At 53.6% G+C, this 24479-nt stretch overlaps 1 protein-coding gene across 1 annotated transcript; it reads right to left on the bottom strand.

Annotated features, from left to right (window-relative positions):
• Nucleotides 1-407: 407 nt before the first annotated feature.
• Nucleotides 408-23779, bottom strand: ADRB2 (adrenoceptor beta 2). The gene is made up of 2 exons (XM_085074027.1): nt 22360-23779; nt 408-3438 (listed from the first exon to the last, which is right to left on the bottom strand). The coding sequence occupies exons 1-2, from the start codon at nt 23531-23533 to the stop codon at nt 3404-3406; spliced, it is 1209 nt and encodes a 402-aa protein (XP_084930153.1). The 5' UTR covers nt 23534-23779; the 3' UTR covers nt 408-3403.
• Between the last annotated feature and the right edge of the window lie 700 nt (nt 23780-24479).

Genomic DNA, 24479 nt, shown 5'->3' with positions numbered 1-24479 from the left:
ACAGTGCCCCACAGGGGACTTCAGAATCCTCTGCTGTGAAACCTTTGTGAGGCTCAGCAACTTCTTCATCTTCTTTCATCCTTTTTTCCCTCCTCCTTGGTTTCCTTGAGTTTTCCTCTTCCTGCAGCCCCAAATTCACAGCCTTGCTCTTGCTGCTGCTCCCACATCCCATTCCCACTGGAGACAAGCCCATCCATCACCCACCAGCACCAGGAATCCAGGGAGAAGCTCTTCCTCCTGCTGGGGTGGTTTGTGCTCTGAATCCCCCTGCTTATCCCAGCTGCATCCAACCTCTCCCCAGATAGCCACAGCCCTTCCCAAACCCACCCTGGCACCTCCTGTCCCCACAGCCAGGTGCAGCCCCTCCCTCGGGTGCCACCTGGGGAAAAGAAGAGTGGGGAGAGCAGGACTTTGCATTCTTTATTTGTCGGAACAGTTTGGTGACAAGAGCAGAGCTGTGATTCTCCCCGCAGTGTTTCAGCTGCACACAGAATTAACTCCCAGCTTGCCAAGCTCCCTGCAGCTCTCCTGCCATGGAAAGCTGCAGCTCCAGCCCATGGATGAATTTTCCAGGCAGGGCAGACCCCAGTTCCCAGTTCCCCACCCACAGGTTGTACTGGAGCATCCCCAGTGCCAGGGCTGGTTGGGCACTGGTCCCTGCCAGGGGTTGATCTCCACGAGGTCACAGAATCACAGAATTGGGAGGGACAATAAAGATTATTTCATTCCAACCCCCTGCCATGTTCAGAGACACCTTCCACCATCCCAGTGTGCTCCAAGCCCTGTCCAACCTGGCCTTGGACACTGCCAGGGATCCAGGGGCAGCCACAGCTTCTCTGGGCACCCTGTGCCAGGGCCTGCCCACCCTCCCAGGGAAGGATTTCTTCCAGATATTTTGGGATTCAAGCGCTCAGTGCCAACTCTGATCCACTTTGGCTCTGTTTGTCTCTTCCCTGCAGCCCACAGGAGGGAGGGAGAATCTCCAGAGCTGCTGGGGGGCACGGGGCACTGCCAGAGGCTGCTCCAGGGGTGGTTTGGACCCCTGAAAAACTCATGGATGACCAGACCCAACCTGTGCTGAGCCACGGGGAGGACAGGGAGTGGCAGCAATCAGGTTTTTGGAAGGGGAAGAAAAGCCCTGGTCAAGAGGCAGGAGAAAAGGAACAGCAGGTATTTGAGGAGCAGCACTAGGGAAAAAATGGAATGAAGTTTCCAGGAGAAAACGCAGGTGGAAAAGCCGCAGAGCTCCTGCCGTGGAGCACGGAGCCAAAGTCCCAAAGGACAGCACAGTGACCCCGGGGGCAGGAGGTAAAAATAGATCCACCAGGGAGTGGAATCCATGGAACAAGCCTGAGGGGTCACAGGGAGAGGGGTTTGTGCAGCTCTGCAGGGCAGCAGTCAGCAGGTCCAGCTTTGGGGCTGGAAAATGATTGGAGAAAAGTTCATCCTTCCACTCTCTGCTCCTGCACATCAGGAAAGGGAGGAAAAAATCTGCCTCAACCCCATGAACGTCCCTAACCTGAAAACAATCCCAAGGACAGTGTTTCCAGTACAAAATCAAGGACTGGAGCCAGCCAGGGATCTCCTGAGGAGCAGGTTTTTGTGGGGAAATCTCTCCCTTCAGCAGGTTTGGACAAAGCCTCGGCAGAGCACTCCAGAGGGAAGAAATCAGCTTCTCCTGGAGCAGCTGGGAGCTGTGCCAAGGGATTTCAGGGATCCTGGGTTCCTCCTGAGCTATGGGAACTGGAGACCCCCCAGGTGAGCAACTCTCACAGAGTTGCACAAGGAAAATCAGGATAGAGGGACACTGTCTCTGTCCTTCCCAGCAAAGCTCTGCCCAGCTTCTTCTCAGTCCTGAAAGGTCACAATTGCACCTTCGCCCCAGGGACAGCATTTCTGGTCTCAGCTTTTCCTCTTGCACTCTGTGTCCACAGAATTGTTCATGGTTTGGGTTGGAAAGGAGCTTAAAAATCATCCCAGGGACCTTAAAAATCATCCCAGGGACCTTAAAAATCATCCCATTCCACCCCCTGTCACAGCCAGGGACACTTCCCACTGCCCCAGGGTGCTCCAATCCCCATCCAACCATCCTTGGGCACTCCCAGGGATCCAGGGACATCCTTTTCAAACCTCACAGAACCACAGCATGGCGTTGGTTGGAAGGAATCTTGAAGACCCCCAAGTCCAATCCCCCCAGCACAGCTCACCAGAAGGTCTCTCCTGCTCTGGTGGGAGGTGTCCCTGTGCCCTGCCCCTCTCCTCAGTGCCCTCACACAGACCTGGGGGTTTCTGGGGAGGGTTTGGTGCTCCTTTAGCAGCTTCACGTCAAGCAGCGAGAAAAATAAATAAATAAATAGGATTGCACTGGAGGGGAAGGTTGGAAGCCCGAGAGGGAAGGGCTGAGATGAGACTCCCACAGTTCAGTACCAACACCTTCTGCCCAGCTCTGGGTGACCAGAGATCTGCAGAGATCTGAACCACCACCTGCTAGTCCAAGGTGCACATTTCCCTATGGTTTTCTGTCCGTTTTTCCTGCTGTTTTCTGCCCGAGACCATCACTCCCTCCATCCCTTTGCTTCATGAGTTTTCCACAATCCAAAATCAGGAGCTCAGGGTGTGCTCCTTCCCACAGCTGCAGGACAGGGATGGATGCTCTGTCACGATTTTTGAGCCTCAGGTGGGAAATCTTGGCTGGTCCTGCTGAAATGTGACTTCCTCAAGGAAAACCATCTCCAGTGGCTGAAGTCCAGGCAGGACGGTGGCAGAATTTTTGGAGCAAGGAGCAAACAAAGCCAAATTCCATTTTCCATGAAAGAGGATTTGCCCTGTGCCACTCCTTCTGCTCCTTTGGGACACTCAGGGACAATCCACGTGCTCTCTGCAGGGAAGAAGAGGTAGGCAGAGAAGATGCCAGAAGGAGAAACAAGCACAGAATCCATCGAAGGAATCTCCCGTGCTCCTCTCTCTTGGTCTTGGACAGATTCCTGCTCCACCTGGATCCCCAAGCAGGACATGGCCACCAGCATGTCCTGCTGCCCTCCTGGCCTTGTCACCAGGCAGTGACCTGGCTGGGTGTCTCCCAAACCAACTGGAGACCACACGTGGTCCTGGTGCTCCTTTTGGAAAGGATTTTCTGAGGACAGGAACACCCACCATGGTTTGGCCATCCCTTCCTTCAGTTCCCTGTGCCTTCTTTCCCAAAAAGTCCTCCAAGGCTCCCAGAGCCTCTCCTGGTCCCCTGGTTGTGTCTCCCCAGCTTCTCCTGGAGGCGATGGGCGATGGGTTGGGATGAGGATGTTGGCCAAGGCCATCGCTTCCCACAGCTCAGGGAAGAGAGGCTGAGCTCCCACTCCATCTCTCCAGAGCCCTCATCAGCTCAGAGCGATGAGAAAAAGAGGATCATTCAGCTCTCGACCATTCCTGGACATCCAGGGATCTCTGGGGGGGGAAAAAAGAAAGAAAACCAGCATTAATTTAGTTGGGATTCAGATGCTAAAGCCAGGAGAGAGATTTCAGCTCTTTCCTTGATTGTGGAGATACCCAAATGACTGACAAGCCTGATGAAAAAATGGGAAATTAATTCCGAGATAGAGCAAGGAACAAGTACAGAATATGCTGTGTTTTTATTTTCTGGGAGTGATATTTTTTAATAAGGACACGTGAAAGATTATCATCTGCGCGTGTAGGAGAAGAAAACAGCTTTAAAGCCAAACTGGATCTGCAGAGAGGAAAAAAAAAACCATATCTGTTCTTTGGGAACACAATGCCTCTCTGGGAAGAATTCTGGGTATCCAAACTGAAGTTGTGTTTCTTGTGCAAATCAAGGATGAAGTTCCAACGTGACAGAGATGATTTGCACCAGAGTCCCTTGCCAGCATCTCTTTTAAAGGATCATTTGCGCTCCATCTGCCCTGCAAAGAGTGTTTATCCATCCTTCCTTCTTCCCTCCCAACCTGTGCCAGGTCCTCCCCACCCTCACAGAGAACAATTTCTTCCCAACATCCCACCTAAACCTCCTCTCTCTCAGTTTGAAGCCATTTCCCCCTTTTCCTGTCCCTGCAGCTCCTGAGGAAAACTGCAGCCTGGAAATTGTGCTCTTTAGAAAATCCCTGTGTGAAATAATCCCAGCTCTGGAATTCCAGCCATTTCCCCAGGGAACGATCCCCCAGGGGATCAAGGAGCAGCAGTTTATCCAGGGTGGACAATCCACCCAGCCATGAAGGATGGATGATGAAAGCAGTGACTCTGTGCACTGAGGAATGCGAAGCTCGCTGGAGTTTTTCCAGAACAAATCTGGAAACTCGGAGTGAAGCTCCTCTGCCCTTTGTCATCAGCTGCAAGCCCCAGGGCTCTTCTGCAGCGATCCTATAGATGGTGCTTGTCAGCTTCCAAGGAAACCTGAACCGTTCCCACAGCTCCCAGGGCAAAGCCACTCGTGCAGCTCAAGTGGGAAGGAAAAGGGAAATAATTGGGAAGTAACTCCGAAATAATTCCATGTTTGTGTTCAGGAAACAGAGTGATGGAGCACAGCGAGGTTGTGCTTCCAGCTCTGCACCCCTCAGCCACTGGGGTTTCATTGCTGCTGTCATAATTAGGGAGCTTTGCTCATTAGGGTGGTGCTGCTCATTACCCCCATCCCTGAGAGGTCAGGGTTGGAGATCCTGGCTTTGTTTTTCCCAGGAAAACAAAGGAAGTTGGTGTTTCTGGATATGGACATGCTGGGATCAGCTGGGATCTCCCTTTCCATGGACATCTCCCTGGTGTCCATTGGGGTTTGAGGGCATCACTGCCTTCCTCCCCATCATCATCATCCCTAAACAAATGGCATTCATCCCTGGGGGACTCTCCTGGAATAGTGTCAGGCAATGGGATTAATCACTTTACACAGATTTATCCTTTCTTTCATTAATGATCTGGAGCTCTTTGAGGCTCAAGCTGTGCTGAAGCCACAACTCATTCCCATCAACTTAATTCCAGCAAAATCCAGGGAATTGCTCTGCTCTGGGGAGGATTCCAGCAAAATCCAGGGAATTGGTGCATCCCAAAAGCAAACCCTGCCTTGCTGTTCAGCCCCAGGACGTGCTGAGCCCGAGTTGTTTTGGTGTAAATCAGCAGCACCCTCTGAAATCAAGGAGTCAGAATTCCATCCCAGCCTGACGTCAGCGCGGCGATCCCAGATTTATCCTCGTGTCACCGGGAGAGGATTTAGCCCTGCCTGATTTATCCCCCAGTAAAACTGAGGTGCAGGGGGAACGGGGTTTGCACTTTGTCCAGGCCCTGATGGAAGACAGGGCTGCCCAAACAGCGGCATAATCCCAGGAATTCTTATTTATGGGCTCTGAGTGTGAGTGTGGGGAAGGAGGAGGGCTGGGAGACGGCGAGTGGAATAAACAGCACAGATCTTCTCCCAAACATCTGCCTCGTAAAAGCACAAAATCAGATGTTGTCCTGGAATGCTGCTGGCTGCTCCCAGTGACACGGACACAGCACAGCCTGCCTGACCTCTTCCAACGTTTCCTCTGCCCTGGGAGATGGATTCCTCAAGGGTCACGAGGCAGAGCTTAATATTCAAACCAGAAGTTGGCTGAGGAAGCCTTGCAGGCTCTGCTCCTCACCGGTGCCTGTTCCTCACCTGTGGGAATCTTGGATTCAGCAGGATCAGTCAGCCACATCCCACAAAGCCAGGGATGCACAGTCTTGTTAACAACTTCCCAGCTGGAATTCACTCATTTACATTCCCCTCTTCTGGCTCAGGACAGCCCTAGGAGAGGTGGAAGCCTGATGATGACATTTTTGGTCATCAGTCCTAATTAACCCCAGGCTCAAGGACAGCCATTCCACGGGGTGAAGAGCTGATGAGAAAGTCAAAATTCCCTTTCCAGTCAATGGGAATGGATTGCTGCCCAGGGAGCCACAGAGGGAGTTTGAAATGCCTCCCATGGGACATTTCCCAAGGGGTCAAGGAGAGGACGGAGAGGAAAATAATTCCCTGAGGATGCTCTTAGTGCTTTGCACTGAGTGGTTTTACAAATCAGCAGGAGCAGCAGTGCCAGGACAAGGGGAATGGCTTCAAATTGAAAGAGAGCAGGTTTAGATGGGATTTTGGGAAGGAATTTTTCCCTGTGAAGGTGCTGAGGCTCTGGCATGGGTGCCCAGAGAAGCTGTGCTGCCCCTGGATCCCTGGCAGTGTCCAAGACCAGGCTGGACAGGGCTTGGAGCAGCCTGGGACAGTGGGAGGTGTCCCTGCCATGGCTGGGGTGGAATGAGATGATTTTTAAAGTCTGTCCCAACCGATGATTCTGTGATTCCATGAATCTTAGATTTGCTTTACTCCATTTGAATCCCTGTGGGAATCTCCAGGGGAGCTGAGTGTCCATGGCAATGGAGCTCTCTCTCTGCAAGGCAGCTGAGCAGCTCTTCCCCAAGCCATCCAAGGATTCAGGGTGGAATGAGGGCAGAGCAAGACAGAATTTCCTGCTCCAGCCCTCCAGGAACCAGGAAAACCTGCCAGCCTTGCCCTGCACAGTCTGCACCTCAGCAGGGCTCGCACAGCCCAGGCAGGCCTGGCACAGATCATCTCCAGACTGTCCTCTCTTTCCTTTCCTGCCTCTCCTTGGAAATTCCTGCTATTTTATCCTGTTTCTGCAACCTGTCATCCCCCATTTGCCAACAGCTCCTCCTGGAACCTTTAAACAGCATCTGCTCCGAGTGCAGGGTGACAGGAATCCTGGGGCACAGCAACAGGACAGGAACCACCAGGTGCTCCTGCACAGCTCAAGGGGAAAGAAGAACATCAAAATCACAGATAAAAAGCCAAGGTGTAACCTTAAAAAGCCCCCCAGAGTGGCCCAATCCCAGATTTCCCAATCCTCCACTCGTGCAGTTCCATTCCTCAATCCCAAACCTGGATTTTCGTTTTCCTGCCTTTCTGAGAAATAATGTCCCCATCAAATGATGGGTTTGAAGGGCTTCTTTTATTTTCCTGGCAGAGGATGATCCAAGTACCTCTGGAAAGCAGCCAGGATGGGAGCAGCTGCAGAGCAACAGGCTTTGAAAAGCTCTGTTATCCTATTTCCATCTCCTTCCCTTGTCCCAACTCTTCTGAGAGTTTTTTTTTGTTGTTTCTTTTGTTGCATTTTGGGGGAATTGGAATGACACTGCTTGCTTTGGGTCTTGTGGGTTTTTGCAAACCGTTGAACAGATTGAATGTTGCTCCCAACAGAGGGAGCAGAGATCAGGGACAGAACCATGGAATTACTGGATCATTACCAACCATCCAAACCAACACAGGCAGTGCTTTTCCCTTGGTTTGTGGCACAGTGTAATTTCCATTTCTTGGTGGGATGCCAGCAGAGTGTAGACTTGTCCTTAAGCCTGGCTTACACCCAATTTCCTCTGCAGATATTCCAACTAACACAGACTTAAACCCAAGCCAAACAAGTTAACAATGAGCAGAACAACCTTCTCCCTGCAGAAATAACAGACTCACTTCTCCACCTGCCCTTGGACTCAACAAAAGGGAAGCTCTGGGATGGAATTTTGAATTTTCTCCTCCACCTGCCTCTGGACTCCACACAAAGGCAGATCCAGGATGGGATTTCAGCTCCCTCCTGCCACGACCCAAGCACAAAGCTCAGAACAAGCTGCTCTCGCTGACCCTGCTGTGAGCAGGGAATTCCCATGGGATATTGGGATCATCTCCAGAGTTCCCTCCCAGTTCCTGCAATCCTGTGAAACACAGAGGTGGGAGCACTGCTGTGTGCCAAGCTCAGGTCATGGAACGTGAAAAAAAATGGAGAAACCACCAAATCCTTGTATGAAAACAGCAAACAGTGATCCTCTAGGTGGGAAAGGTCCATGGATCTGAGAGAATTTGGATATCAGCAGGTGCCTGTGAGTGCCTGGAGGGGATCCACACCAAAAACATCTTTTAAGAATATTTTAAGAAAGAAGCACTTGTGGACATTTGGCTTCCAGCAATGCAAATCCTTCCCCAGGCTCAGCGTCATCGCTTGTGGAATTCAGCTCTGAACTCTGATTTCCCCCCAACTGCTCCAGGGATGTCTTGGAAAACTTGTAAATGGATTTGGGGTGGTTGGCTTGATTGCTTTATGTGAAATAGCTTGGTGTCAGGGGAAAATGCAGAATGATTTTTATTTTAGGAAGTCCACCAGTGTCCCAGGGCAGCTTCTGGTAAATCAGTGCTCAGCCAGGGCTTTGCTTCCCACCACAAAACCAGGGATATTCTCTCCATCTGCTCATGCTGTTTTCTCCCACCTGAGGACAAGAGGAAAATCTTCTTTTGAGGATTTTGTGCCCCTCAGACCTTCTCTGCCCAGTGTGGAGCATCCCTGAGCTCTCCTTCCCATCTCCTCCTCACAGAACTCCATGGATTAAACTCTCCCTAGTTTTCACTTCCCAGGGCAAATACATTTATTCCATCCCTTCTGGAGTCACCTGAAGGAGTGTAAATGGCAATTCCTCTGCTGCTGATGGTTAAATCCCTGGATTTTGGAGGATGCTGAGGAGTTCTGTGGATCCACCAAGCCATTAAACCAGGTTAGAAATGCACAATTCCACGGGGCAGGGAGAGAGACAGAGCCCCAGCTGGCCTCTTGTGCAAAACTCCCTCACTGACTGCTTCCAAAACCACTCCAGAGAGGTTTTTAAATCAGTCTGATTCCCAAATTGCCTTGGGGAATCGCTCCTCACTCAGGAGTAGCTGCTACTTGCTGAGAGCAAATCCCAATCCTCTTTCCCTGCTCCTTCTCACCCACATCAAAGGGTGGAGCACAGCACTTGTGCCAAGGCCTGCTGAACACTCCCAGGCTTTCCAGGGCCAAAAATGTGTGGAAAATGCTCCACCATGGTTGGGATCACACCAAACTCCACCATGGTTGGGATCACAGCAAGCTCCACCACAGCTGGATTCACAGAAAGCCCCACCACAGCTGGATTCACACCAAGCTCCACCACAGCTGGATTTATTCCAAGCTCCACCATGGTTGTGTTCACACCAAGTTCCACCACAGCTGGAATTCACATCAAGCTCCACCACAGCTGGAATTTACACCAAACTCCACCACAGCTGTGTTCACACCAAGCCCCACCACAGCTGGATTTATTCCAAACTCCACCATGGTTGCATTCAGACCAAGCTCCACCACAGCTGGATTTATTCCAAACTCCACCATGGTTTGTTCACACCAAGCTGCACCACATCTGGATTCACTCCAAGCTCCGCCACAGCTGGATTCACACCAAGCTCCACCACATCTGGATCACACCAAGCTCTGGCTCCCTCCCCAGAGCAGCAGAGCAGGGCTGGCCTGGGCTGCTGATGCTATCACAGGCAGACACCAGCAGCCCTGCAGAGGCTCACACAGTGCCCAGGCACAGCCTGGCACCCATGGGTGGGGTTGGCACCACACCTGGGCAAACACGAGGTGTTTTTCCAGAGCTCAGCTCCGAGCTGCTGATGGCACCAGGGCTTTGCTGCTCTGCTCCCTGGCGAGCCCCTGCTGCAGGCGGTGAGCAAATGGTTGGCATCAGCCAGGGAGATATAAAAAGATTTCCCTGCAGGGTGGAGCTGGGCTCGTTGGTGATCTCACGGTTTCAGTGACCTGCTGCACTGGATGGATGCAGCTCTTCCTGGAGCATTTCTGCCTGCAGACAGGAGCTTGGGGTTGCCTTGCCCACCCTTTCCAGGGCAAATCCCAGCTGCACACAACGGCAGCAAGCTCTGTTTGTCCTCCTGAATCCCTGAGAAGGGGCTGGAGATGAGACAGACATCCCTGCAGAAGGAAAAGTCCAGGGATGTGCAGAAATGGAGGGGCAGAATGCTCAGGGGACACAAGGGTTTCATTCTGATCACTTATTTACTGTCATTTCCCTCCTGTTTAGGAAGATTGAGAAGCCCAGCTGGGATCTGAAACCCCATTTGAAAATGGGTTGTCCCGAGACTTGAGCAGGAATGAGAGAAGCATCCAAGGAGCTCATCTACAGCCCTCTGAGAATCTGACATGGAAGATTTTCAGGTGGTTTATATTTTAAATCAGCTTCGTAGTTATGACAGCACCGAAATCTGAAGGACCCCAGCTTTTTACAGAGCTGGGTGACACTGGCTGCTCCACATTTGGCCCTGAAGGGCTCACTGGGATGGCAGGAGGACACAGCAGGGCTGAGGATCACATCAGATGGCCAATAAAAACCTGTGCCGAGCAACGAGAGAGTCGTTTCTGCTCACACAAACCCATAAGAGGGGTGTGGAAACGACAACTGAGCTTCCCATAAATTCCTGGAAGTCAAACGCTAACAAATTCCATGTAAGGAAGATGAAAGGAGCAGCGGGTGGGATGCACCCATTTATTCAGCTCCATTATTCTCACCTCCCAAAACCAGTCTGGCAGCCCTTTAATCCGCCAGCAGCTCATCTCCAAATTGGCTCTATTATTAACGACAAAGTGCTCGGTGTTCCCACTGCCATCCTTTGAAGGAGCCGTGGATGGGATGAGGATTCCCGTGGTGAAAACAGGGCAGGGCAGGGCAGGAGACACGGATTTCGGAGGTGATGTTCCTCTGGATGTCCCGGGAAAGAGGGGGACATCCCTTCCTTCTGTCGAAACACAGCCTGAGAAACTTCCAGGCAACTTCTGAGCACAACAAACCATCCCTGTGTTTGTCTGTGCAGCAGAGAAATCCTTCAGAAATCCGCAGTTTTCTCTTGTTGATTGTAACACAGAGGAATTGGAACTCCTGGCTAAACCCACAGGGGGTTTCCTCATGTGGAGCCCCAGAGCAGACCTGGCTTGGCTGATGCTGTAATCAGCATTTGTACAGAAATTGCCATTATCAGACTTCTCCAGCCCTATTTGCATTGATGCGATTGCATTTCGCTTCTCCACTCCCCAAGAAATGAGAGAAATGTGAGAAATTCGGCATCCTCGGGTGAATCACACCGGAAGGACCAAAGTTCCCTGCAAACACAACCTTTTTCATCAGCGGTTAGAGCAATTTAGAGAATTTAGCAGGTGCTTAAGGTTAATGAAATAAACTCGCGGGGGATGCAGTCACTTTTAGGTTAGGATTACTCCAGACTGAAAAATGCATCATAAAATGGCTTTTTACTACTGCTAGGACCATGATTTACACGGTCCTGCTGGGGGTTGCCACCTCCCCACGGGAAGGCTGGAATTCCCTGTGGATCCATCCACACCTTCTCTGGGGCTGCCCAGGAATAAATCATGCCAGCAAGGTGACAGTGACAGTGGTGCTCATGTTCCCAGGGGCACTGGGAATGGCATGGCCACAGCCCCAGTCACCATGGCTGTGGTGGACACGGCAGGGGAGGTGACAAGGCTGAGCTGTCCCTTCCAAACCAACCCCAGCTCCTGGCTGGCATGGTGAAGATGATAAATAAAGAGCAAACTGAGAGCAGCAAAACTTGTGGGAGCAAGGCTGGTGGCAAAGCCTGGCGTTGTCCCCAGTGCCACCAGATTCTCAACCCCTTCCCAGGGCTCCTCAGCTGGGAAAATCCCATTTCCTCTTCAATCCCTGACCAGTCCAAGGTTGGATCGGTGATCTGAGAGGTCTTTCCCAACCTAAATGATTCTGTGGCTCTGTGATTCCCCACTGGCACCTCCTTGTCCCCGCGGCCATCCCCTGCAGGGCACAGGGGACAGGGGACAGGACGGCTGTCCCGGTTTGTCTCCATACCTGTCACACACTCACCCCAAAGGCATTCCCTCCTGCAGAATGACAGGAACGCCTGCTCCACGCCCTCCCAGCCGTGCCCTGGCAGGCACTGAGAGCTCCGAGAAGGAAGCGAAGCTGCTGCTCCTTCCTCAATCCACCATCCTCCCCACGAACCTCCGGGGAGGAACCTGGGGGTCCTGAGGAAATTGGGAATCACTGCTGTGGATAATCCTGCCCTGCACCAGGGACTGGAAGGGGACTTTCCAAATGGCTTCTGCAAGGAAGAGGAGGAAAGAGATGCTCCAGGAGAAAACCAGGTTGTAGGAATAAAGTTCCCCAGCTCCAGAAGGGAGTAGGGAAATAAAGACTTATTTAGGAAGTAAGGACATTTTTGGAAATGGATACCAGGCTTTGTCCATCACTGGTTCTCTCTGGGCACCTCTATCTACATGTGGAGTCTCTGAGTAGAAAACGTATTAAAACTGCTTTTCTAAGCCACTTCCTGATTCTTTCAGCACTTGTGAGCATCAGAAGTTAGAAACTCCAGCCTGTTCCAGTCAGAGGACAAACAAGAATGCTGCAAAGTTCTCTGCCCCACTCTCCACATCAATTCACTTGGGTTTCACCCGAGCAACACCACATTTGGAGGGTCTCTGCTTGTCCATCTGACAGGTGGCACTTCGAGGGATCCTCACAAGCATTTCATCCCATCCACGGAGCTCTTCCTCTAAAAACCACCAGATTTGTTCCCCTAACTTCACAGGAACCTGCTGGGAAACCCTAATTACGTCGGGGATGGTGTGGCACAGCCCTCCCCAGTCCCCCCGCGGTGATCTCTCTCCAGACAAGGTGTTTTCCCAGCAGCAGTGAGCTGCTCCACTCGCAGCTCAAACAGCAGCCATGTCCCAAATCCATCCGCAGCTCTTTGGCTCACACAGTCCCCTTTCTTTCCCCTTCACTCCCACACCACACCCACATATTGTCTCGGGGCTTGAGCAGGGCTGGGTCACCCCAGGTCAGCTTTAGGTCACCTCATCATTGCACTGATAGTGGTGTGAAGGGGAGAAGGAGAGGGAAAACCCCAGGTCAGCTTTGGGTCACCTCGTCGTGTCATTGGCACCAACTGGGAGGGGAGAAGGAGAGGGAAATACCGGAATCAAGGCTGGAGGGTTGGAGCCAAGCCAGCCTGAGACCAAACCTGAGCCATTCCAGATCAGTAGGAATTGTCCACCATTCCCCTTGCCAGCCCTTCTGCAGAGCCCTTCGTGCTTCCCTTCAAACCAACAATCCTTTCCCCCATCCTCAATCAATTCTGTCTCTCCTGCCACAGTTTCTGTCTCTCCTGGCCACAATTTCTGTCTCTCCTGCCACAATTCCGTCTCTCCTGGCCAACACTGCCTCGAAACCACAGTCCCAGTGCTGCTGCCTCTACCCGACCTTTTCTTTTGGGAACATCCCTGTCCCTGTCTCCTCCTGCCCTACCAGGCTGTGTCACCTCCCGTGTCCTCCCCTCGGGCACCAGGATGCCTGCTGTCCCCTCCAGCGTGGCAAATGTCAGCAGGAGGGGCTGGGGCTGCAGGAACAGCCTGTCCCTCCCCTGCTCCGGGGAGATGTCCCTCCGAGGCTGGGTGAGCCTTTCCCTGCTATAAATAGGAGCCCCGAGGATCCCCTTTTAAGAAGGGGCAGCAGGGAGCCCCGGAGGGACAGGGAAGCACAGTGAGCTCTGAATGAGCTCTGCAAATCCTGTTCCCGAGGAATGGCAGCCTTGCTGTGAGTCACAAACCATCTCTGGGGCTGTGCTCTCCCTTCTTCCTGCCCTCTGCAGCTCGCCTTGGCCCCGCTGTCAGAAACAACATAACTTTAGAAATTTTGTTGTATCTCTCTAGCTGGTTTTACTTGACTTTACCTAGGGAAAGGAGCTTTTCTTTAGTTTTTTTAAGAGATATAGTATCACCCTACGGAGATGGGATTCACATACACGGATTGGGGGTGACCCCGAAGATAACCAGAAAGATAAAGACCATTAACAGAACATCTGCAGGACATTGAGGCCACCAACCTAACATCCACAGGTCATGGGGTTATCTCAGACATTCACCAGATACCACCTCCAGCAGGGGGTTTTGACTGTATAAAATTCGGGAGAAAATTCTCTGAGGTTATGTGTTCTTGGAATGCTTTCCTAGGCACATCCTGGCCAGCAAATAACGCAATGCCTGATTCTCTATCACTTCAAACACAGCGTTAGAGGGTTTCTCTTATTTTCCCGCAGATTTGGTGACACCGCCGCTGTGCCAAAGGGGTTTTTATCCACCAAAAAGGTGCACTCCCTCATAGCCAGAAGCTCTGAACCCCAGCCCCTGAGCCTGGCCAGCTCTGCAGGGAGGTGACGAGCCACCCTCGTGTCAAGGCAGAGCATCAGAGCAGCATTTGGGTCACGCTGAGGTCTCACCACCAGGCCAGCCTGACACAGGTTTATCTCAGCATCGCTGACATTTTTCCTCTCACGAACCACCAGCAGCAGCAGCTTCTGATTCTCATGGGACAGAGCTCAGCTGGCAGGGGCTGGGGAGAAGGGGGGACAGGCTGATCCCACCTTTCCCCAGCAGCTGGGGGGAATGGAGGGGCAGGAAGGCTCTGAGAGGGAGAAGATTCCCCACTGAACTGACCCAGCTCCCCCACCCTGCTGCCCTACAGATATTTTGGGGCTCCCAGCAGCCCTGCTGCGTGCAAACAAACTTCCTCTCACTACCAACCATCGGAAAATACACACAGCTCCCACTGAGAGATTTAATTTCAGGGCCAGGCAACGAGAAACTTATTTAGGGCTCCAGTTTTTCTCAGAAAAAAAAAAAAAAAAAAGTCACACGTTTCCACTCACGTGTTCAATACAACAGGGTGGGACTTTCAGGCTTTGGAATCCTCTGACCCCAGGGATATTTTGCACTTTTTCCAAAGTCTTCTTCAAGGCTGCCTCACCAATTTGCTGTCCCATGGGATCTCCATTAAAAAGCCACCAAGGAGGTCACATCCTGACAGCACCATCGCGGGAGGAACCACTTAATCTGCCTGCAGCATGGCTTTGGGGGTGATAAGAAATGTTTCCAGCAGTGTGGCACTTGCTTCAGCTGCAAAATATCAAGATGAGGCTCTTCCCACCCAGGGATGAACAAGCATTTCCTTCAGCCAGAGAGGGGGAAAAAAAAAAAGATTGAGGAGAGGTTTTTCACACTTGCATACACTTAAGAGGAAAAAATATTTACATGAGGGAAAAAGGACTTGGCAGGACCTTCCCAGAGGCCATTTGCTGTTTATGCATTTCTCAGGCTGAGGCTGCAGAGCTCTGGGGGAGCCTGAAGCTCCCTGAGCCACTGAGGGGTTGTTTTTAGGGCTGGGAGATCCTCTTGCTGTGGCTTCTGTGCCTCCACCTGCAGGAATTGGGAGCAGTTGTGGCTGTGAGGTCTCAGGTAGCTCTGCCAGTGGCCACTGCGACTCCCTAAGGATTTCCCTTTGGCATTCCTGGAGGATCAGAGCCAGGAGGAGCTGCTGGGATCCTTAGTGGAATCACCACATGCTGGGAAATAAGGATTGAGACCAACAACCTTTCCAGGATGGGATGGGAAATATTCCCTGTTAGGAATATCCTGTTGTAAAAGGACTGGGAAATGCTGAAGGTCTGACTGAGTTTTCCTTCCTGCAGTCAGCAATAGCTAGGGCTCTCTATGCCTTGAAAGCACAAATTATTATATTTTGGGAATCTGACGTGTTTTGGAAGCCCTGCTGCAATCCAGCCCTGTCCAACCAGCACAGCAATTCCCTGCTGCTGTTTCTGGAAAGCAGAAGCCTCAAAATGTGCTGGGCACAGAGTGGCCTCTGCTGCTGGGATTTCCATCGTGGGTTCAAGTGGCACAAAGGACACAAAATCCTTGTCCTTGCAACATGCTGGGCTGGGATCCTGCTCTGCATCACCCAAATCCTTTCCTCATCCCCACCTGGAGCAAAGAACAGCCCAGGAGGTTGGATTCTTTTCCAAGGTTTAAAAACCCACCTGTTTTCAACTTTCCTGACCACCCACAGCTCCCTCCCCATTCCCAGGGCTCAAAGCATTGGATAAATGAAGGGATTTTTTGTCCACACTGTGTTTCCTCCCTGCTCCTTTAATTAATTAATGTTTTCTTGAATGAGCCCTGAAGGATCCACTGGGAAAATGTTGGCAAAGATGGGAGAAATGGCTTTAAGCAAGGACACTCGACTGCAGCATAAATACCATAAATCCTCTTTATTTAAACACAACGGCAGTCAATAGGACCTGCAATAAATACTCTGAGTGTTGAACATACAGATCTTCATCTCTGTACTCATCTGGCACAGGAAAACCTTTTTACATTTCCTTGTTTATGTACACAGATAATGGATATACACACATATATCTAGAGATGCACTTGTGCAAAAATGACCTCATCAAGTGAATATTTCCCAATCCCCTCTCCCTGGCACTTGGCAATATTGCACAGAAATCCAGCTGGATGCTCCTGCCATTGGGAAAACGGGAAAACTGGAATTCCATGCATGGAGAAGCAGCAAATCCATTTTTTTTTATAATGGAGAGTGTTTATAAAATCCCAGTGCCCCCTTAAATACTGTGCTTGACTCCACACCTGTACACTCAGCTCTTTTGAAAGCCAACATTCATGTGTGCTCATTGCAAAACACCCTCTGTGCCCTCAGCAAGAGATTAGTGCTCATGCTGGCTTTCAAAAGAGCTCCAAGAAAAGCATAACAAGGGGAGGAAATGTTGGACCTGCTGGGCTGAAGTCTCAGAGAGAGCCAGGCTTTCACACTGGAAGAGATGTTTGCCCTGGGAGGAGATGGCAGGGTGGCTGTGGTCCTGCTGAGGAGCTGGGAAACCAAGCAAAGTGTAAGAACAGTGATGAAAGGAACCCCAAATCTTGCAAAACGCTGATCTCAGGGAGCCTGGAGTCACTGCCTGTCTGCTGGGAACAACAGCCAGCATGGCTTTTCACAAGAGGTTTGCTCACCTGAACCTGCAGAACCACTCTGGGTGCTGCTGCCACTGCAGAGCTGAGCAGTCACCAAACACTGGGGTCAGCCAGGGGTGTCCCCATGGCTGGTGACACCGCACAGGGGGACAGGAGCACTGTGGGGACACTGTGACAACAGCAGCAGCACCTTCCCTGGGCTCTCCTTCCATCCCCAGGGACACAGCCTGGCAGTGCCAGGCAGGACAGCTCTGCTTGCAGGGTGGCACTTTGACAGAGAGCAGGGAAGGCAACAGGCAAGGCATCCTCCCTGCTGCCAGAGGAATGGAACTGCTCATAAACCCATCTCCTTGGGAAATGGATTCATCAGCCAGGCAAAATAAACACTGGGCTGGCAAAGGGAGGGCCAAAGCCCTTCCCTCGGTCTGGGGGTGTTTGAGGCTCCTGGCAGCAGCAGCAGGCTGTGCCTGGGTGAGCCAGCAGGGAAGGGAAGGAGGCTGGCAGAACAGAGAGTTTTGTCTGGAATTCAGGGGAAAAAGGGGCAGGAACTCAGGGCAATCACAAAAATGTTGTGAGGTGATGCAGGGAGAAAAGTCAGAGGGACCAGAGCCCAACTAGGATTTCATCTGGCCGCTGCCATAAAAGAGAATTAACAATGTTCCTATAAATACATCAGCAGGAGAAGGAGAGCTGAGGAGAATCTCCATCCTTTACTGGGGAAACACAAAGGATGAGGGAGAGGCTGAGGTACTCAATGAATTCTTGGCTTCAGTCTTTAATATTAAAACCAGTTGTCCTCCAGATTCTCAGTCCCCTGAGCTGGAAAACAGAGCCCTGATCTCCTGTGGCAGGACGAGGAAAAGGCTGTGGATGATGCCTACCTTTAATTAAGTTTGACACCATTTCCCACAGCATTCTCCTGGAGAAACAGAATTCCTTGACTTGGATGGGTTCATTCCTCCCTGGGTTATAACCTGACTGGGTTGAAAGCCCAGAGAACAGTGGAGAATGGATTAAATCCAGACTGTAGTCAGTCACCACTGGTGTCCCCAGGGCTCAGTTTTGGGGCCAGTCCTGATTAATATCTCTCTCAACGATCTGGATGAGGGGATCCTCAGTCAATTCACAGATGACACTAAACTGGAGGGGAATGTTGACCTGCTGGAGGGCAGGACAGCTCTGCAGAGGGATCTGGATCAATGGGAACGCTGGGTTAATGTGGAACTCAACCTTCAAGACCTTTTCCAGCCTGAAAATCTGTGATTCCATACCAGCAGGGCAAGAAGTGCTGGGAGAAGATAAACTGCAGGCTGCTGTTTACTGGCAGCCAGGCTGGCCATGCCCTCCCTGGGGTGACACAAACACAGCCCTGTAGTAAATAAACCCTGAGCTAAGCTCTGCAGAGCCCAGCAGCTGCGAGGGGCAGAGCTGAGGAGCAGCGTGCTCCCTCTGCTCTCCTTTCCACACTCCTAATCCCTGGCTGATTTTCAAACATTTGGGTGCATTTAGGAGCTGAAATCTCTTCCCTGTCTTTCTGCAGTGCTCACTGGCCTGTGGCTGGGACCTCACCTTCACCTGAACCCCAGGATGGATCCAGTTCCACAGGTGAGGCTGGCCAGGCACGGCCCTGACACCCCAGGACAGAGCTAGATGCACCTATGGGCACTGCTGGAATTCAGGAATTGCTGAACAATTTGGGATATCAGGCACTTTGGGAACAGCCAGACCTCAAAATATACTTGAGCCACACTTCAGGTGGAGATCTGCACCCAGACCCTTTTCCTTCTTGCCTTCTCCTCGTGCATCTCCACATCTCCTCAGTGCCGCTGTCAGAAACAACATAACTTTAGAAATTTTGTTGTATCTCTCTAGCTAGTTTTACTTGACTTTACCTAGGGAAAGGAGCTTTTCTTTAGTTTTTTTAAGAGATATAGTATCACCCTACGGAGATGGCATTCACATACACGGATTGGGAGTAACCCCGAAGATAACCAGAAAGATAAAGACCATTAGCAGAACATCTGCAGGACACTGTGGCCACCAACCTAACATCCACAGGTCATGGGGTTATCACAGACATTCACCAGATACCACCTCCAGCAGGGGGTTTTGACTGTACAAAATTCGGGAGAGAATTCTCTGAGGTTATGTGTTCTTGGAATGCTTTCCTAGGCACCTCCTGGCCAGCAAATAAAGCAATACCTGATTCTCTATCACTGCAAACACAGCGTTAGAGGGTTTCTCTTATTTTCCCGCAGATTCGGTGACACCACAGCGAGCAGCACTTCCAGCCCTGGCTGCCCAGCCAGCCCAAGCCATCCAGGAACGCTCCCGGGAGGCACAGGACTGGTGTAACTCAGCAGCTTTCTGTTCTGGGGGAGGAAGCAGAGGCAGCTCCCGATGTGGAAACTGCAGCTGCCCCGTGCCAAGCAGGACCCACAGCGAGGGCAGTGTTTTGTAACAACACCGGAGCTGCGATTGTGACGTTCGCTCCGTGCAAACTTGAAAAACAAAAACAATCCGTTCGGCCCAAAGTGGTGAAAAGCAGTGGATGGAGGGCCAAGCTCCAGTTGGCTGCACACCAACGGCTGGGGTTGTGTCCCCTCAGTGTCCCCACCGGTGTGGCAGTGGCATGAGGTACGAGCCAGCAGCACAGCGTTTGCTTTAGTCTGCTCTGTTTGCAGTAAGAATTTAGTGTTTGTCACTGATTTCTCTCCAATGAAATCACCACCGTGTGTTTTATCAGATGTGTTCAGCCCGAGCCAACTCTCTGCCAGTGTAAAATCCTAAAATACAATTTCAACAGCGACTCCTGACTTCAAAGCTCCATTTTTTTAATGTGTCTATAAAACTATCGTTTCACCATAAAATATTTTAACAGGCCAAAGGGTTTGTTGTTTTTTTTCCAACCATGGAAAAGTTTGGCTTTGGTGGTGCCATAATATTTTTTCCTCCACTATTTTCCCTGTTTGATTCCAGCTGCCCCCAGAGCTGCACAGTTTATATTTCACCAGTTTTGCTAACGTTGCCTTAGAGGAAAGGAATCAGTTCCTCAACAGCCAGGCTCCACTGCAAACCTGAGCTTTGCTGAGCCTGCAGCTGAGCTTTGCAGCACTGAGGTCACTGCCCAGTGCAAACAGCCCAAAATTCCCTGTCCCTTCCACATCCACGTGCTCTGCATGCTGGAGTGGCTCTGCAAATAACCACTCGCTCATCTCTCAGCTTTGGCTACCCACAGCCACAACATTTGAAGTAAGAAGAGGCAGCCAAAAAACCAGAGCGATTATTTGGACAACAACTCCTGGTCCACAACAAGTGCTACCGAAACGCAAATAATTCATCACAGGGAAAATACAAACCACAGCAGAGATGTGGGCATGGGGATGCTCAGTGCCAGAGGGTCCTGCCTTAAAAGTGGGGAGAATTTGAGCCTGCTGGGGGCTGCTCTGACAGCTCCTCCCTCTGTGCTGCCCTCAAACCCACAGTGCCCTGGGCATTGCAAAACAGAACGGACTGGCGAGAGCCAAAATGCACGAGATGGAAAATACTGGAGATACCGATCTCTCCAATCAAGAGGTTAATTCTCATTTCCCCTGAATGCTATTTAATAATCACAGCCTGCACCGAGCTCGATTGCTTTGGAAGCCCCAGAGTGAGTAGCTATACTGAGTGAGTAGCTACACTGAGTGTAGCTACACAGCAGTCCAGCCTCTCAGCCCTTGTGCAACACCAAGCAAAGAGCATCTGACCACCAGCCCTGCTGCCCTGTTAATGTTTATCTGAGGAGCTGCCCTGGGGCCTCTCAGCCACCCCAGTGTCACCGTGTCACCACACCCTTCCTCTGCCTCGCACTGCCGGGACTTGGGGCGCTGCTGGCATCCCCCCGAGGCAGCAGGGAGGACACAGGCAGGTTCAGGCATCTCGGCAGACAGGGAAAGGCTCAGAGCCACGTTCCCTGTCCCTGCCGCAGAGCTGAGCTGCAAAGGTGACAAGAGCAGCCCAGGCAGCCGCAGGGCTCGAGGGCTCTTCCAGCTGTTCCTCCTTCCCAGCGCCTTCCCAAGCAGGATCAGAACCACTTCGGGAAAGAAAAAAGGAGCACTAGGAGTTCCCAGAGCTTTGGTTTTTACCCTGCGGGGTGTGAGAGCTCGAGGAGTTTGTCCCCACAGCTCGCAGCAGCAGCAGCAGCAATCCCAGCCCTGTTCCTGCCGCTCCGGGGGGATTCCCCTCCAGAGCTCGGGGCAAGTCCTTGTGAGAGCAGCCAGGAGAGCCAAGGCCACCCGGGGACCGCCGAGAGGTGTCGGTAACCCTAAACCCGCTCCACCCCCAGGCAGCCTCCGGGACGGGCACGGCGCTGCCCCGAACCCTCAGCCTCCTCCTGCACCGGGAGGGACCTGCCGCTCACCCACCGCCCCAAGCCAGCTCTGCCGGGCACCCAGCCACCCCAGAGCCACCCCCTGCCCCCAGCGACACTGCCACCAACCCGCCCGTGCTGCCCGAGCATCCCCCGGGACACCACAGCTCCCGGGAGCAGCTTTTCCTGCACCTTTCCCGAGTGTTCCTGAAAGAACTTCCACATCCTGCCGGCCGCGGGTCCCGCCTGTCACAGCGGGGTGTGTCCCCAGCCCAAATCCAGCGAGGGACTGTCCTGTCCCCAGAGAGTCCCCTGTCCTGTCCCGCAGCCCTGGGGACACCTGGCACAGCCCGGCACAGGAGGCAAACACCGCTCCACACCCAGCCCGAGCGACCTGCGGCCATCCCGCGGTCCGAGCGGCGCTTCCAAGATGCCATGGAAAATCCAAACCCTCCTCCCCTCCCACCTCGCCGGGCTCGCTGTCATCCGAGCCCTGTCGTTAAACAAACCCGGCGCTCTCCGAGCTTTTGGTTGGAGGCAAAGCGCCGGGCTGTGATCGCAGCCGCGTGTCACCCGACTTCCAGCGCCACATTCCTGAGTGCCACAGTCACAGGCTCCCAATCTGGGCGAGCACTCCGTTCATTTCTATTATTGTTTTTTTTTCTGCGGAAAGCCCTACAGCACTCGGCAAAACAAAACCCCGCGGAGCACTGGCAGTTTCTGGGCGTTGATCAAACCGTCCCGGTGCCGCAGCCCCGCCGAGCCGCGCTCAGCCGCGCTGCCTGCATCCCTTCCCCGCCGTTTTGTCGCAAAGTGCCATCTCCGCTCGGTGCCCCGGGCTGGCCAGCCCTGACACCCCGCCCCAGGTGTCCTGCTGGCCTGGAGGGTCCCCAGGGCCACCGGCTGGGCTGTGAGAAGGGGACCGGGAGCAGTCGCGAGGAGCTGCCAGCGGGGCAGGGGGGTCCAGCCCCGGCCCCGCTCCCAGTATGAGGTAGCTCAGCCCCGGCCAACCCCAGGAATCCCTCCGGGGACGAGAATTCTGCACAGCCTCGCATCCCCCGCCCCGCTAAGGGACCCCCGGTGGCTCCCCAAACCAGGGTGGGCTGCCAGCAGCCCCTCCGCCCTGCCCGGGACCAGCCCCGGCTTGCCGAGAGTTCGACTTTCTTGCAGCCATTAGGTTTTAAGCTCTCTCTAGAAAAGAATCACTATTATTATTATTATTAAAGGAGGTCGATTCTCCCCGGAAAGGCTCCTCTGTACAACCGCTGCGTGCCACGCCAGAGCCCCCAGCACCCTCCCCGCCGGGCACAGTACCTTTGCCGTGCAAAAAGTCCTCGGGGCGAGGGAAGGAGCCCTCCTCGCAGAGCAAGTCGCACGTTTTATCCGATGCCAGGGGGTAGCCGTTGTCCTCCTCGTTGTAGTCGCTCCTGCCGTTGCTGTTGGAGTAGCCGTTCGCGTACATCTTCAGGGCAGACCTACGCAGGCACAGCAGCTCCTGGAAGGCGTACCTGAAGTCGGGGCTGCGGCAGTAGATCAGGGGGTTGAAGGCAGAGTTGACGTAGCCCAGCCAGTTCAAGAGGATGTAGACGTACTTGGGAATGATGTTGTCCTGGATGACGTGCACGATGTTGACGATGAAGAAGGGCAGCCAGCACAGCGTGAAGGTGCCCATGATGATGCCCAGGGTCTTGAGGGCCTTGTGCTCCTTCAAGAAGAACTTGGAGGAGCGGCGGTGCCCGGCTCCCCCTTTCTGCTCCTGCTCCTTGTTCTGCGTGTGAAACCTCCCCTCGCTCCTGTCGATCTTCTGCAGCTGCTTCTTGGCCACCTGGAACACCCTGGCGTACACGAACACCATGACCACGAGGGGCAGGTAGAAGGAGATGATGGAGGAGGCGATGGCGTAGGCTTGGTTGGTGAAGAAGTCGCAGCACATGTCGTCCTTGTAGCAGCGGATGGCCTCCTCGTGGTCCGCCCGGTACCAGTGCATCTGGATGGGCAGGAAGGAGGTCAGGCCCGACACCACCCACACCACCAGGATGACCACCCGCGCCTTGCCCTTGGTCAGCAGGCTCTGGTACTTGAACGGGGAGGTGATGGCGAAGTAGCGATCCACGGCGATCACGCACAGGGTCTCGATGCTGGCCGTGACGCACAGCACGTCCAAAGAGGTCCAGAACTCGCACCAGAAGTTGCCGAACTTCCACATCTCCATGATGATGTGACAAGCCCCGAAGGGCACCACGGCCAGCCCCATGACCAGGTCGGCGCAGGCCAGCGAGGTGATGAAGTAGTTGGTGACGGTCTGCAGGCGCTGGAAGCGGGCGATGGCCGTGATCACCAGCACGTTGCCGAAGACGATGGCCAGCACGATCACCGACATGAGGATCCCCATGCCCACCATCCACACGTCCCGCGACACCGTGGGGTCGGCGGCGCTCTGGTTGGCGCTGGCGTTGCCGCCGGGCAGCTCGGTCCCCGCCGCGGCCATGTCCCGGTGGCAGCGCCCGGTGACAGCCGCCGGGGCCGGCGGGGGGGCTCGGCTCTGCTCAGGGCTCGGCAGCCGCGGCGGCGCTCCGGGAGCCGCGCATACGGGACAGCTCCGGGACAGCTAGGGGACAGGCCCGGGACAGGTGCGGGGCCGCTCCGCTGGGCGCAGCTGGCACGGCTGCGCTCCCGTCCTGCCCCGTCCCGCCGTGTCCCAGCCGTGTCCCAGCCCGTTAGGCGCCGCCGAGCTTTTAAGTGACAGCAGCCCGTGACATCAGCCCGCCGCAGCCAATGGCAGCCCGCACCGCACCCCGCACCGCCGGGCCACCCCCCTGCCACCCCGCCTGCCCCACGCGCGTCCCCGCCCCGCGCGCTCCGTCCCCGCCGCGTCCCCGCGCCCCGTGTGCTCCCCCGACTCGCCGTGTTCTCCTGTCCCCTCCCCGCCCCAGGGTGACACTGTGCTTCCCACGCGCTGCTGTGTCCCTGTGCGTTCTGCCTGCGCTCCCTGTGTCGCAAATGCCACCGCACTGCCTGCCCGGAGGTGTCCCCACCCCACCCGCGCAGCCTGTGTGCTCCCTAAGTGTCACCAGCGCACATGTCACCAGGAAAATCCTGAGGATCTGGAGCTCCTGGCACTGGAGAAGCGCTGGCACCTCATCCTCACTGGTGACACCCCGTGACAGGATGTCACCCAGGTCCCCATCCCTGCCAGTCCCCTGCTCAGCGCCCCAGTCGTGGGAAGCCACAGCAACCCTGGAGCTGGTCAAGGACAGACAGCCTCCCTCCTGGGAGCACTGACCAGGCAGGGAGTGACCACTGGACACAGTGGCCAGCCGCGCTGCAGCCAGCCATGTGGTCAGAGCCGAACGCTATCACAAGTATTTCCCTCCAAAACAAACAAATTCGCTAAATAAGGACTAAGGAATCCTGAAAACTTCCTTTTAGCCCGG

This window comes from Lichenostomus cassidix, chromosome 13 (genome assembly GCF_008360975.1).
Source record: "Lichenostomus cassidix isolate B80296 chromosome 13, HeHo_3.0, whole genome shotgun sequence".
Taxonomy (NCBI): Eukaryota; Metazoa; Chordata; class Aves; order Passeriformes; family Meliphagidae; genus Lichenostomus; species Lichenostomus cassidix.
This window is presented reverse-complemented; position numbering and strand designations above follow the sequence as displayed.

Excerpts from the sequence above, each read along its gene's own strand:
- ADRB2 (XM_085074027.1), bottom strand. The coding sequence starts at position 23,533 with ATGGCCGCGGCGGGGACCGAGCTGCCCGGCGGCAACGCCAGCGCCAAC. Across the intron at positions 3,439-22,359 it reads GGACTTTTTGCACGGCAAAG|AGATCCCTGGATGTCCAGGA; the intron begins GTACTGTGCCCG and ends TTCCCCCCCCAG.